The sequence below is a fragment of the Lagenorhynchus albirostris genome, chromosome 17 (genome assembly GCF_949774975.1).
Source record: "Lagenorhynchus albirostris chromosome 17, mLagAlb1.1, whole genome shotgun sequence".
Classification (NCBI taxonomy): Eukaryota; Metazoa; Chordata; class Mammalia; order Artiodactyla; family Delphinidae; genus Lagenorhynchus; species Lagenorhynchus albirostris.
In genome coordinates, this window is record NC_083111.1 from 46,092,873 (window position 1) to 46,108,524 (window position 15,652).

The 15,652-nt window shown below is 34.5% G+C and overlaps 1 protein-coding gene across 5 annotated transcripts in view; it reads right to left on the reverse strand.

Annotated features, from left to right (window-relative positions):
* The window catches only part of RNF19A (ring finger protein 19A, RBR E3 ubiquitin protein ligase), a 57,805-nt gene that overhangs the window by 11,391 nt on the left and 30,762 nt on the right, over nt 1-15,652 (reverse strand). For 3 of the 5 annotated variants that reach the window (XM_060127713.1, XM_060127712.1, XM_060127714.1), the window contains 4 exons: nt 8,219-8,427; nt 7,726-7,767; nt 3,434-3,578; nt 2,437-2,599 (listed from right to left, as the gene is read on the reverse strand). In XM_060127713.1, coding sequence (XP_059983696.1) covers nt 2,437-2,599; nt 3,434-3,578; nt 7,726-7,767; nt 8,219-8,427 — 559 coding nt within the window. Of the gene's footprint in view, nt 1-2,436; nt 2,600-3,433; nt 3,579-4,695; nt 4,713-7,725; nt 7,768-8,218; nt 8,428-15,652 lie in introns of those variants that run through there. The other 2 variants (XM_060127715.1, XM_060127716.1) reach the window with 2 other exon arrangements.

Sequence of the window (15,652 nt, forward strand, 5' to 3'; positions counted from 1 at the left end):
GACTCAGGACCCTGGGCTCTCATTTATAGCTCAAAGTAAGGGGTACAGAGAGAAAAAAGAACAAATAACGTTGCCAGAGGACAGGAGTTAGATCTACTTGGCATCTTTGTAGAGTACAGGTGTTGTTAATAAACAGAACTTAATATCACCATGAAAGTTACTTGTGAGATTATTATATGAACTTCAGGAAATAGCTCAGTATCTTTGTTCTTGTGATTTTCAAGGGCTAAAGCTAATAAAGTACATTTCCCCCTGTTTCAAGACAGATTCAAAACAGCCTCAAAAGGGTACAGGTAGCCTCTAAAGTAAAATACTTGACTTAAAAACAATATTACAGATGAGGCATAATAAAGTAATCTATCATTATTATGTGGTTATTTTGAAGGCTGTAAAGTACAATGAGTCTTATGGGATGTATTAAACAGTGAAAAAGCTGGGATGGGGAGGTGGGCAAAACATGCATGGGACAAGGAACATTTCTATTTCCTAGTCAGAATTCTGTTTCCCAGAACTGACTATATGTTCCAGGGAATGGGTCTCTACACTTCCTAAATAGTCCATACAGGCAGAGATGGCAGACCTTCCCAAAGTACCTTTCATTATCCTTCAGTACTCTAGCTAATACCTGTTCCTCACCACCCTCATTCCTACAAAACTCAGCACTGAAGCAGAAAAAAGACAAAGCTAGAAACTGATGGAGCAGACTTGCAAAGGCAGGCTGCCAGGAGAAAGAGTATTCCAGATAATTCCACATCCTCAAGCACCAATGTTCAATTACAGTGATCATATCATCCCACTACTTCTGGTTCAACTTAATTTTTTTCTGTTTTACTATTTTGTGCCACATTTGCTATTTGTTATTGTAAAGAAAGGCTCAGCTTTTAGGTACTTTATCAATTTAATAGGTTTTCCTGGGCTGGTTTATAACCCTACACACCCCAGAGAACACTGTTTCAGTGGAAAACTAATTCATCAACTTGCAACCATTTGAGTACAGGTTTGAAAAAAGGAGACTCGTTACTGCACCTAAGACTGAACAATGAGGTAAATAATCTCTCCTCTATAAATTATTTGTAGGTGTATGCAGTACAACAGTCTTTCTTTCCCTTCTACTTCTAAGTATCTGAATAGTTTTCTTTTCGGCAAAACCTTGCTTTGGACAACTTACGAAAAATTATTATAATCAGTATTATGTTTGGGACTTTAAACAATTACCTTCTGAAATAAACATTCGGCCCATAAATATGTTTGTCCTCAGTCTCAAGCTAATTTAAAAAATAGTATGTACTGTTATTTCTGATTATAAAAGTAATATGTGTTGAACATAAAAAAACATGGCTGTTGTATGAAAGAGGATCAGCCTTGTCTTGAGTCCTGAAAGTCAGAACTAGAATTAAATGAAACAATTAAAAGGGAAATGGATTCTGACTCAACATAAGAATTTTCTAACACTTACAGCTCCCTGGCAACAGAATGGGCTGCCTCATGAGTTGGTGGTTTCCCCATCACTGAAGTGCCCAAATGGATAGCTTGAAATTTATCAGGGATCTTATATAAAGAATTTGTGCATCTGGGTTTAAATCCCAGCTCTGCTTCTTCCTGTGTAACTAAAGATAAATTACATAAATTTTCCTAAACTTCAATATTCTAACATATAAATTGCTGTGAGGTTAAAATGAGTCAAAGTATATAAAACATCTACCACACAGTTAGAACTCAACAAATGTTAGTTCCCCTTTTTAAAATTCCTATACTTTGTTCTGCTTGGCTACAGGGTTGGGATTAGATAATTTCTGAGGTTACTTCTCAATTCTGATATTCTGCTAATTTAGGCAGCAGCAGACTTCTTAGCCACTTTGTATATTATCCCTTTAATCTTTCAAAAAAGAATTATTTGCTTAGCCAATGAAGTATCACTCAGGCCAGTGGCAAGTATTGGGTGTTCAGACTTTCACAAAATTGTTGTAATCTACAAAATAGTGTATTTACTAATAGCAGTAATCTGAAGAAAACAAAAGCTTTGAATTCAAGTTGGAAATAATTCAGGAACTGGCTAATTATTCTTTGCCTGAGGGCATATGTTATTTCTCTATTAACCTTATAGACCTGACTTTACAAGGACATACCCATGAGAAAAAATGTCAGGTGTGGATTCTTTAATATTTTATATGTAAAGTTTATAATGCAAATGTACTGAAGATTCAGATAATTTTAAAGCAAGTCTACTTTTTATGCATACATATAAGCTTGCCAAACACTGAAAATTTATTACCTTATGAAAAAACAGTAACCGTTTTACACTTAAGATACCAAAAATGACCTTTGTCTTTCAAAACAAATAAATAAAAAAAAAAACAAACACAAAGCAAAACCATCAATCCTAAATCTAAAGATTTAAAATAAGATAATAAATTAACAAGGAATCAAGCATTTTACCTTACGGCCCACATATACAGGAATGCCAATAATCATGGCAGGGATAGCAATGCCAGCTATTAAAGCAATTCCTACAGGAGCACCAACAAGTGTTCCCAGCTGCCACAATATTTTCTTCTTTCGGCTCCAGGGTTTCTTCCCCCAAAAAGTACATCCTGATGGACTAAAGGAAAAAATTACAATGTAAAGTAACTGTTGCAAAACATCACAGTAACAATTTACTACAATACATTCAGCAATAACTATAAAAGAATTCTCGAATTTAGGAATGAGGATTTTTTTCTCCTTTCTTTGAATTCTGAGTTTACTAAAAGCTAAAATATCAAGGTAAGCACCACCATAAATTACATTAAAAGGATACTGATAACTGGGATTCAGGTTAAACATTTATCCCTAGTCCTCCATTAGCCTCAAAACCTTAGGTTAGTTTTGGAAGAGTAAATTAATGCAAAATATGCTTATTTTATCCCTGTTTTAGGCACATAATTATCTGATTATATCATAAACTCACTCAGTGGCCTAAATGAGGAAATTTATGAGAAAATTAAATGGGAATATTTATGACCTACCATAATTACATGGGGTATTAAATGCTAACTTTCTAGCTTAACAAAAAACAAAGCCGGGAATTCCCTGTCAGTCCAGTGGTTAGGACTTGGCGCTTTCACTGTCAGGCCCAGGTTCAATTCCTGGTCGGGGAACTAAGATTCCACAAGCTGCGTGGTACAGCCAAAAAACAAACAAACAAAACAAAGCCAAACAAAAAAAAAGAAGAAATTTCCATTTCCTATTTTTGACTAGTTATTAATCTCAAATGACTGGCACAATAATTGGGTTCCTATTAAATTTATGTAGCTAGAATAAAATAGATCTCTTCAAGTATCATATAAATTCCAAGCTTAAGAATACTAAGGATAATGCTGTTTCCAAAAAAAGTCCTTTTGTCTTACAATATAAAATTATATTTAGATATAAATAGCCCCTTCTATAAGCTTACCTTAGATAATGTAAATCCGAGATTTCTTTCATACACAACCAACAAAACTCACAACCACAGACAGCACATGTCATGTGATTACAGCTCCCATCATTCATCTTTATTATATAAGCAGCACACCGTGGACATGGTTTTATATCATCAGCTATTAAGAAAATAGACATGTTTAGTATACAAGACTGGTCTAAAAATAACAATTTCTAGTAGATAATTATAGCACTGCCAAAATATCTTAACATGTATGGTTTGTTAACCGATAGCTTTAGCCTGCTAACTTTAGTATATAAAGCACTTTTTTTTCCCTTCCAAGGAAAGGAACATATTTTACATTAAATTTTCAAACTGTAAACATTTTTCCAACAGTAGCAGAACAATGAGAATAAAGAATAACAAAATAATAAAAAGAGAAATGAGAACCAAGGGCAGCTCGAGGCAAACCGGGAACTATATAAAGTTTGTCTTTGTCCCCACCCCATAGCTGTCTTCAATGAGCAGCACTTCAAGTTCTAGGACTTTTCTAACCATCTCCACTTAAATTAAATGTAGATATTCTGTATACTATTCCTTTAGTGAATGAATACTAACAGCAAGTGACAATTTGATAGTAACCTGAAGCACTACATAAAAATAGCACTATGAGTTTACTCCTCTCTTCTAGGTAACATCAACGATAGGCACTGTAAAAATAATACAGGTATCTGTAGAAAAGCAGCCTTTTTCTCGTATTTTAATTCATACAATAGATAGATGGGCCTTGCAAAGAATCAGAACTCAGATAAAAGGGAGGAGGTAAGAGGTTAAGTACGGGTTGTATGGTTATAAACACTTAATGGAAAATAGTTTCAGAATTAAAGCAACCATTTGTTGGTTATGCTCATGACTGTTTTTAATTAGTTAACTTCGTCCATTTTATTCATTTATTCAAATGCTGTGGTATGCTTCGTGTATAGTAATATGTTTACAATGCACAAAGATGCCAAGTTACAATCAAGTGGTACATAACTTTAGGAATCGCTGACACAGAATAAGAGTTATCTCAAATTATGCAACTATTTTGAACTTTGGCATCTATTTAAATAGCAACCAGTAATTATTTACTGTTACTAGTAATCACCTGTATTTTCGAACTACACATAAGACAGTTAAGAAAAGATATGTATAGTGCAAGCCACTGAATTCAAGTATTTGTTTCAATTTCTTACATGATAAGCATTAAGCTATATTCTATTTTCCTTTCTACAAGTTTTATGGTCAAATTTTACCTGTGCTTTATCAGTGAATTCAGGTTTCCTTAGCGCTTCATTTAGGGCCAAAGCTGTTTTTTAACTTAAGAACTGGTCGATGCTCACAATTACTGTTTTAACGATTCAAACAATTTTGAGCAAACTGACAACTCTATGCAGCCAGACCAAAACACATAATTACTAGAATATAAAAATTTAAAAATCCATAAGTCATGATTTAAACGATCCAAAGAACACAAAGTCTGCATGAAAATGTTTTTAACACTGAGCATGAATGAAAAAAAGCTGGCTTTTATAGCTAATATAATAGCTAGTACATTAAAGAAATGCTAATACTCTGCTTAAGTGGCATATTAATTGATAAACTTCCTCATTTCAGAGTATTCTCAAATAGTAAATATCCCAATTAGTGGTGAGAGTAAAAAGACTCAGGCTTTGGCTCTGACATATGCAATCTTCAGAACAAACTGACAGGTGATATTCCCATTCATTTTCATGGTTCTAAAAACACAAAAAGGCCTTTTAATATGCTAAGATTACATGTTAGAGAATTAACACCATAAGCAATCTAATGATATGTGTCTCTTTTATATATTTGTACTTGCATGCTTTCACTGTCTGCATACTTGTTTGTCTACAAAAAGCTGTTTTGTCTGCTTTGTCTCGTTTCTGGAACAACAAACTGGAAAAAAAAATTTTTACTGTGCACATTAGATAGTGTATTTCTCTCAAAATAGTCTCCAAATGCAAAAATCCTAAATAAAACTGTTTTAATGATTAGATGGTCAAATGATGCCCCACTCCCCAAGCATCAATTAATCCACAGCTCCTTTATACCAAAAAAAAAAATGTTTTCCATTTCTATTTAAAGTGTTTGGCAAAGCTTTTGTCTTTTTAAATTACTATATTTCTATTTGTTGTTAAAATATGTGCCATTGTCATATTAAGAAAAAAACACTGGGTTACCAAATATTATGTTCTCAAAAATTGTTTTAAAACTCCCCTGCCCCTGCAACATTGCCTATAAAGACTTAAAACAAAATGTTAACAGTGAATATCTTTAGGGGTGGTAGTAATAGGGGATAGGGGTAGGTGGGGAGCTGAGCCAATTAAATATATTTTTATAAAGGGGGAGAAACATGGTAACAAAAATGAAAAATATGTGTTTCATTTAAAATGCAGTAACTCAAAGTGTGTTAACTCCCTGGTAGCTATAAGAGTCTCATGTAGATGCAATACTGGCAGAGTTTAAAGACAAATATAATCATAATAGAAATTATTTAATGTACCATATAATTAAGCATACTTATTTAACTTCAGGTAACTGATTAGAAAGAAATAGTCAACCAATTATTATTATTATACCAAGCAATTATTATTAAAAGTGCAGACTATTTTTTAATGTATCATGACAACGAGAGACCAAAAAACACCACGATACCCAGAACAACAGGAATTAATAAAACTATTTCAGATGGTAGTTTACTTTCCTCTTGTCTTTCCACAAGTCAGTGAAAAGCCAAGTTCAAAGTTTTAATTTTTTTATAGATTACATCAAGGAAACTTCCACCAAATTTTTGTTCTGAGAGCTTTTATTTTTGGAACACTGTAGGTGAAAATGCATGTACCTTATATTTTCAGAACAATGAGATAAGATTTTTAAATCAACATGGAAAAATTCCAAATGAAGTTTATTTTTTAAAATAATCACCTTGGGAGGGAGGCTATTCCAACAATGCTACTATTTAACTCAAATCATTTGGAAGTTTTTCTTTCATAATTACTTTCAAAGCTACTTTATATATATAAAAAGTCACTCATGATCATATAAGCACATCTTACTTTGGATCCACACCAAACCAGTGATTCAACTTGGCATGTTACTCTAGGTGTTAAACTTAGCTGCAACGGAACTTTTGGTTATCCCCAGAAATCAAACTCACATTAAAGGGATAATTTTAAGTGAACGTATAAGGGTTATGACCAGTAAGGCATTCCAGGACAGCACTGCTAAATAAACATAAAATCCCCCACGATGACTATAAGGAAGACCAACATTCTCCGGGATGTGACTAAATCATGATGTTTACTTTAAAATTAATAACAAAAGTCATCTCTTAGTCATTTCTTTTTTTTTTTCTTTAATGATGGTTCAGATATATGCAAATCTCTAGCAGGGGACTGTGGTTTCTCTAAGTTTCCCTATCTCATATAGCCAAAGCACTTACTATGAGCTAGGAAATGTTTCAACCTTATGGATTTAAGTATTATTAGTATCTTTATCTTATAGATGAGGCAAGTAACTTGCTCAGGGTCACACAGAGAATAAGTGAAGAAGCTGGAATTCGAATCCAGACGATGATTCCAGAATCCATTCTCCTACTCTATATGTCTGTGTGTCCTGTAAGCAATAAATATCCATCCCCACTTAGAGAAGAGGGATATCATTTCCAAGGGGACCACTTAATAGCTATAGCTGACTCTACAGAGGACAGTTTAGGTATACTCAGGTCCTCTCTGAATTGCTTCTGAACCAATACCTACAGATTATTATTAATACCTTTGGAGTTCTACCCCAAATCTTTAGGAAAGGAAATAAAACAAGTCAACCAGTGAACAAGCAAGAAAATCCATGTCCATTGTATAAAATATTAAGTGTTGAATTTAAAGTTTATTTAATTTTAAATTCAACTTTAAATATTAAGACTTTTTTTTTCTAGTAGCATAAAGTACATGACTATTTTAATACACTGCTGGTAGGAATGTAAATTATTTTCTTGATAAATTTCTGTATTTTCCAAGTTTTTTTCCTTTTATAATCAATGAAAAAAGTTAATATTTTTCTAAAAATGACTGAAGTTCCAATAAACAGTGAAAATTCTATGAAATATTAGTTTTTTTGAATTTTTATTCAAAGAACATTAAGATGGTCAGACTTTTTAAAAATTTTTTAAGATTTATGAGATGTATATGTTTGCTCATGTACAGATCTCTAAGTAATTTTTAAATTCCTAGCCAAAGACACAAAGTTCTTAGTGTACTCCTCACCAAGGTATGATTCTGAATCCCTGATCCTGGAATTGGTAATATCTGTAAATAAAAATTGTATTTCACAAAACATGTAAATGAAAAGGATTCCAAAAATAAATACTGTTTTAAATCTGTAACTGGGTGATATTTATACAATGAGAAATAATCTCTAAGGGTAATATATTCAAAATTAATATATTTTTTATAATAGTTGCTAAGCTTTGCATAAAACACCTTTATAAACATCAGTTTCAGACCACCTTCAGCTATCAGTTATATAAATCATCACTGACACTTCCTTTCTTCCTTTTTTTTCGGACAATAAAATCTTTCCAACTCAATACCACTTTCTTCTACAGAAAGAATGAGTGCTTCTGGGACAGAAATGCTAACACGTAAAACACTTTAGAAAATTGAAAGGATACAAGGACTGAATATTACATTTTTAAATTAAAATAACTGGTGTTCTATATGTGTAAAATATTTACTAGAAGAAGTTAGATGTAAATACCTGCTGCTCCAGACTCTTGACTATAACTAATGGACGAAGAACGTATAGTTCTCAGACGTAAACTCTGGGCTCTCTCCTGTCGAGCAGCATCACAGGTCTGATTGGGGTGCCAAATCTGTTTACAGTGGTAGCAAAACTCTGTTCCACAGCCTTCTCGCCCACAAGTTAATTTTGGACAGCTAGCACATCCGAATGCTATCACAGCATACCTTTACAGAACAAGAAAAAAGATTTAAAATGTGATAGAAATGTGATAAAATAAGAGATACTCAGTAAGTAAAAATACTATCCAATTTAAATGCTATTTCAGAAAACGTTTTCTATTTATGCATGAGCTAACAGTCAGAAACCCTAAAACTATCTATCTCATCAATATAAAAATGGGGAAAAAATAAACAGTTCACAAATGAAGACATATAAATGCCTAAAAAAATTATTAAAGTTTAATTTTCAACTTTTAACTAGGACACCAAATTGTATAAATAGCCTAGTCCTAATTTTATAAAAATTCTATTAAGTTAGTATTATATGCACATAGAAAAGACTAAAAAGAAATATACCAAAAGTCTTAACAGTAGTTTCCCTGGTATTAGGGTTTTTTCTTCTTTATATACTTATATATTTCTAATTTTTACAACTACTTGTTAATGCTAAAATCAGATAAAAAAATTACCTATTTAAAATTATAATGACTATGGATCAGCTATACCTATCAGTTAATGGCAAATGAGGCCAATTCATACATTTTGTGAATATCTTGTGTTTATGCATAAATTCTCATATTTTTGTTTTTAAGATGCATGGCAGAAGTTGTCTTTGGTGCCAATCTCCTAATAAAAGGTACACAAACTCTAATTTCTCCATCAGGAAATTTATTATTTTGCTTCAGAAAAAAAACCTGAGAACAGCAGATTTGTGACTAATATCTATTTTCTGAGTTAATATTTTTGGCACTTTAAGAATTTCTGACTTAAAATAAATTCTGGGCACTCTTAGACATTTATCCCAGAGAAATGAAAACTTAAGTTTACACAAAAGCCTGTATACAAATGTTTACAGCAGCTTTATTTGTAATAGCCCCAAAACTGGAAACAGCCCAGATGTCCTTCTTCAACAGGTGAATGGTTAAACAAATTGTGATGCATATATACCATGGGATACTACTCAATAACAAAAAGGAACTACTGATACACTTAACAACTTGGATGAATCTCTGGGGTATTATGCTGAGTGAAAAAAGTCAGTCTCAAAAAGTTACATACTTTATGATTCTATTTTTTTTTTTTTTTGAGGTACGCGTGCCTCTCACTGCTGTGGCCTCTCCCGTTGCGGAGCACAGGCTCCGGACGCACAGGCTCAGCGGCCACGGCTCATGGGCCCAGCCGCTCTGCGGCACGTGGGATCCTCCCGGACCGGGGCACAAACCCGTGTCCCCTGCACCGGCAGGCGGACTCTCAACCACTGCACCACCAGGGAAGCCCTATGATTCTATTTATATAACATTTTTGAAATGACAAAATTTTAGAAATGGAAAACAGATCAGTGGTGGCCAGCAGTTAGGAATGGGGTGGGGTCAAGGAGCAGGCAGGAGCGAGGTGGATGTATTTAAAAAGAGCAATATGAGGGATATTTGTTGTGATGGAATTGCTCAGTACCTTGACTATGGTGGTAGATATGGATACACAAACCTACAGGTGATAAAATGGTATATAACTAAATACACACACAAAGATAAATACAAGTAAAACTGGGGAAGCCCGAATAAGATTCAATATCGATATCCTAGTTGTGATATTGCTTTATAGCCTTGCAAAATGGTACCACGGAGGAAAACTGTTTGAAGGATATAAAGAATATCTCTGTAATATTTCTTACAACTACACATAAATCTACAATCATCTCAATAAAACTTTCAATTAAAAAAGCCTAGTGTTTGAAAGAGAAACAAACAAGTCATCTATGCATAAGAGGCTTTTGTAAATATCAAACATTTTGCCTAGAAATTTAGGGGAGTTTTTCAGGGCTCCTCTTCTTACTGGAATAAAATTTAAATAATAGTTGTAACAGAGATTTTTATTGAATTTCAAGATAATCTATTAAATTATGCAAAATGTTAGGAGTAAGGAAGTTCCTCCAATTTTGGACCTCTTGCTTAGTATCTTAGTATCTCACCCTTTAAACTTAAATTTTACATATGAAATTCCAATTTATTTATTTTTGCGGTACGCGGGCCTCTCACTGTTGTGGCCTCTCCCGTTGTGGAGCACAGGCTCCGGACACACAGGCCCAGCGGCCATGGCTCACGGGCCCAGCCTTTCCGCGGCATGTGGGATCCTCCCGGACCGGGGCACGAACCCGTGTCGCCTGCACCGGCAGGCGGACTCCCAACCACTGCGCCACCAGGGAAGCCCCCAATTTATTTTTGATAGGCCATTTTCCAACTACCATTGTCTATCATAAATGTGTTCAAACACGACTGAATTAAAGGCAATTTAAACCAACACAGGGTAATCTAGGAAAGTTCCATTTCCCTGACGGCTTATTCATTGGAGTCTCAATAAAAAGAAAACAATTCTTGAAAGAGTCTTTATTTTCTCCCAAGTTATAATCTAAAGCAGTCTTTATAATAGTAGTAATTTCAGTGAAAAGGAAATGGCATTCTCTTCTAAACCTCTTCTCTACCCTACTTTTTCTTGAAAAAAGGAGGGAAGGCGAGAGACAGAATGCGGAAACCCGTGTGTGTGTAGGGGACTATGTTATGACCAACTATTTTTTTAAGTCAGTCACAATTATAAAAGCAGAAGAAAAGTTTAGACTACCAAACTCCACTTCTACCACTTATTACCTGTATAATTTTATGTAAGCTACGCAATCTCCCTACAACTAAGTTTTCCCAAACATAAAATAGGGATTCACTAAAGTTTGGCTTAGCCTCAGTATTCAGCCAAAAACAGCTTCAGCTTTGGCCTTGACCTTTAGAAGGCCAAATAAGCAAATGACTGCTTCAATGACATTTCTAGTACCTCTGCATTTATGCTTGATTAATGACCATTATCATTTCTACATCTATATAAATAATGTAAGTAAAAAGCTTACTGCTTTATATGGTGAAATCTTACTGGACAACTGAAGTATAAATGTACACCGTGCTGCAAGAATAAAATGCAGTAATTCTTAGTGATGATTGTGAAAGCCAAATTTAGACACAAACTTAAGAACTTTCAAATAATTAAATAGGGAAACAGATTTACAGTAAATATGAACATCAAGATTGCTTTAACTAGATAAATCTAGGAAGAAAATATTCTTTCTGGGAAAACGAATATTTATAAAAATATATGAGGTAGATTAGCAGAAATTGGGCTATATCATAATTCTAACCTTTGTAGAGGCTGTTCAGTGTACTAGTATATCACTAAGCAAAACTTTTAAGAACTGACTTAATTTCTAGTTAGTGATTTAGGCTATCTAGAGACAGCCTTTCAAGAAAAAGCCCTTTTAGGGAATTCTTCACATCTTGACAAGAAGAATTAAAAGCAGAATGTCAATTTTGCCATTTCAAAATTTCACAAGTTCAATCTGGCAAAATATCCATAAAAACATGAAGGGTTATGGCAAAAAAACTGAGGACTCATATTTTCTTTTCAATAATCAGATTTCCAAAGAGCTTTATAAACTGCTTTAAGATAAAAATTACTTAAAGTTTTGAGTCTAGAGACTTAAGCTTGTTGAAAATGACTGCTTATAGATATCTATTTAGAATTTTTAAAATATGCAGTGTAATTACCGGGAGCAAACTAACAGCTGACATGTTAGCTAATTAGTTAATTACCATTCCCGCAACATGATGTCAAACATTTAATATGATGGCTAATTTTAAAAAATTAATTCTTAAAATAAACTTTTATATTTATTCCTGTATCTCAAAAGTTCATCACTGGTGATATTTGACTTTGACCTTGGATGAATACTGATTAAACATCTGGCCACTTGGCTTTTATGAAAATGTAGATTTTGATGTATCTCAAAAATTAGGACATAATAGGGCTTCCCTGGTGGCACAGTGGTTAAGAATCCGCCTGCCAATGCAGGGGACACGGGTTCAAGCCCTGGTCCAGGAAGATCCCACATGATGCGGAGCAACTAAGCCCGTGCGCCACAACTACTGAGCCTGCACTCTAGAGCCCGTGAGCCACAACTACTGAAGCCCACGCGCCTAGAGACTGTGCTCTGCAACAAGAAAAGCCACCACAATGAGAAGCCTGCGCACCACAACGAAGAGTAGCCCCTGCTCACCACAACTAGGGAAAGCCCGCGTGCAGCAACGAAGACCCAACGCAGCCAAAAATAATAAATTAAATAAAGTTTTTAAAAATTTAAAGGCTCCGTACGCGCAGGCTCAGCAGCCATGGCTCACGGGCCCAGCTGCTCCGCGGCATGTGGGATCTTCCCGGACCGGGGCACGAACCCGTGTCCCCTGCATCGGCAGGCGGACTCTCAACCACTGTGCCACCAGGGAAGCCCTGCAGTATTTTTTTAAATAGAAAAGCTAAGATGTCCTACCCCAGAGCTAAACATTTAAGTCCCATTCAATCTAAGCAAATTCCAAAGAAAAACAGGATTATCTTTAACAATACTAACCAAATATTTTCATGACTGTGAATTTTGATAACTATAAAAGTTAGGGTATTTTGTCTAGAACCTTTTTCTTATGCTAACAATTATTGAGAGTTTACTATGTAAGTGTTCCGTTTTCATACACATTCAATCTTAGTAACTGTGTTAAGCACATTCTATTATATAGCGAGCAATTAAATGTACCTAGCATTCACATATTTTGAAAACAGAATGTCAGGACTCTTGAAGATGATTTTCATTGTGTGGGAGCCAAACTTATTTTCCACTGGAGAACAGCTCTCAAATTATAATGGAAGCAAATAGTAAAACTAAATTAAATACAAAATATTTGCTTTAAAGAAAAATTTCAATGCTCTAATGCATTAGGTATTATTTGAGAAAATAACAGGCTCAGCAGAAGGTCACAGAAATAACTGAATAATACTAGTTAACTAAGTAAACATCTCTGGCTTAAACAGTACACAAATCTTGGTTCAGAAGATAGTTCCATTTCCTTCTATGATCCCTTATTTAACTCAGGTCTTACTTTCTGTCTCTATTTTTCAGCTGAAGATCTCTAGTTACTTGAAATGTTTAAACATTCCTACTTAGCAGCAGTGGAGGGATAGGAAGAAAGTGGGAAAGACGGAAAAGGACTGAAACAGGCAGTTTTTCCAGAAATATTTTCTATTTGTTGGATTGTTAATAGGTGAAACATACTAAGAAAGAACTCAATGGTCAAGTTAGGGACATGCTAAGCAAAATTAAAGTACTTTTTTGTTTGTTTTTTTACTATAGGATTTGCTAAAATAATTTTTAACATACCAATAATGTACATATATAGTAAACATTATTTTCCAAATTTATTTGACCATGACATGTATTTCCTGGGAGTGTTTCACAGTACTAGAGTTCCACAAATTAGCATTGAGGAGGTAGGAATACCAACTAGGGTCGTATACTCTGCCTAGAGCAAATTCCTCATGAAGGAACAAGTAAGAAGAACAAACTATACCAAACATGAAATGGAATCCTAAGAAAGATATAATAGTCTCAATAAAATTTTTAATTAAAAAATGAGAAAAAAGAAAAGAAAGATTATCCAGGAGTCCAAGATAACTTTTCCCCCAAAAGCACAAAGCTTTAACACAACCTTTAAAGAACAAAGAAAATATAATCAGAAATACCAAAATTACTTGATCCAGTTAAGGGGAAAAGTCAAGTTTTATATTCAAATCAACAGGCTCATGATCCCATTAGCAAGAAGTTACTATTATTCCGTGGAAAAGGAGTGACTTAATTAATATATTTGAGAGACGGTTTAGACAAAGTGAGGCTCATCTCCTGGTTCCCCCTTTCAGGATCTGCTTTCCTAGAGAGGATGCTTTCTGTTCTGCTTTCAAGTACATGCTGTAGGGGAGGGGAGGTCTACGGTTGTAGAGAACCGCCCAGATTATTTGCAGAAGTCTGTCTAATTTCAGGGTGGAGTGTTAGGCCATTTGGGATGCATATCTAAAGCTAACTTCTTTAGCTAATTAAAAGAAGTAAAAGAAAGCTGATATGTCTCCTGTGTCTTATGTATCAACTCGGTTCTTGTTTTCTCAGACACATGTACTTGTTTCCTCGGGAGAAAATCAAAGTTGGACCTGTTCTCTGTTCTAAAAGGTTAGCCTACAAAAGCATTTCCAGCATGTCAAAAGACGGGCAAGTTATGGCTAAAACTCTTCTTTGGAGGACGGGAATGAGAGTCATACAGATAGAATAAAATTCTAAAAATACATGTTCCTTAGTTCCTAAGCCTATGGTGCCACTCCATTATGAACAGTGTCCATTATGAACAGTATCTTCCACCAGAGTAAGTTATTATTTAGAGCCATTTAAATGTCAGTAAATCAGCTCAAAGCTTAACAAACCTGATTATAGTTGAGCACACTGCTTAAAAATGGTTTATTAACTGTTCCTAAGACATACGATTTACATTAATGGCATATATTCAGATTTGTTCATTCAATAACTCTTTATTGAGCATGTGGTTAACCTGTGGTTATAAAGAAAAAAATACTTTTTATTTTTACTCTTGAGGGGCTCACAGACATTAAATCATTAACTATATTCTAGTATAATAAATGTTCCTGCATATTCAAATCTCCCCAGTAAAGTCAAAAGCACTCACATGAGATGACATGGATAATGTGTGCTAGTAGAAGGGTAGTCTTAGCCAATTGAAACAAGTGATGACAGAAACCAAGATGCCAGTTTTTTGCTATCTGCCTAGACAATGTACAAACTAAGCCTCCTAGGCAGAGGTAATAGATATTTTTATCCAAGGCAGGTCTTATGCTTCCCCTCCTACATGTCCCTCACTGTAATTCTTTTCCCCAGCCATGGCCAGATTTTTCTCTGAACCTGTATAGACTGGCATGTTCTAGAAGCAGTCCAGATAACTTCACCCCAGTTAAATCACAGCACACAGGTTTGGCCTCCTAGACCCCTTCGCAAGAGGGGTTTTCAGAAATACATACTGTCCTTTAAACAAGCTTAATCTGCCCTGGCCCTCAGAAGAGAGGAAAGACTATTAGGTCAGAAACCCTCAGAGGTCTCAAATAGAAACCAGGTCCAGGTTTTCTTTCTACTCTGAGCTAAGGGCAATATTTCTCAGTGTGTTAAACTACATGTTTAAGTAAAACTGGTGTCAGATACAGAAAATGGTCATTTTGGTAAGTATCAAAAGCAAGAGGAAAACATAATTTCACATTTAGCATTTCTGGAAAAAAGTCTTTCAAGTGTGTTGTACAATGAAAGGGATTAAAATACTAC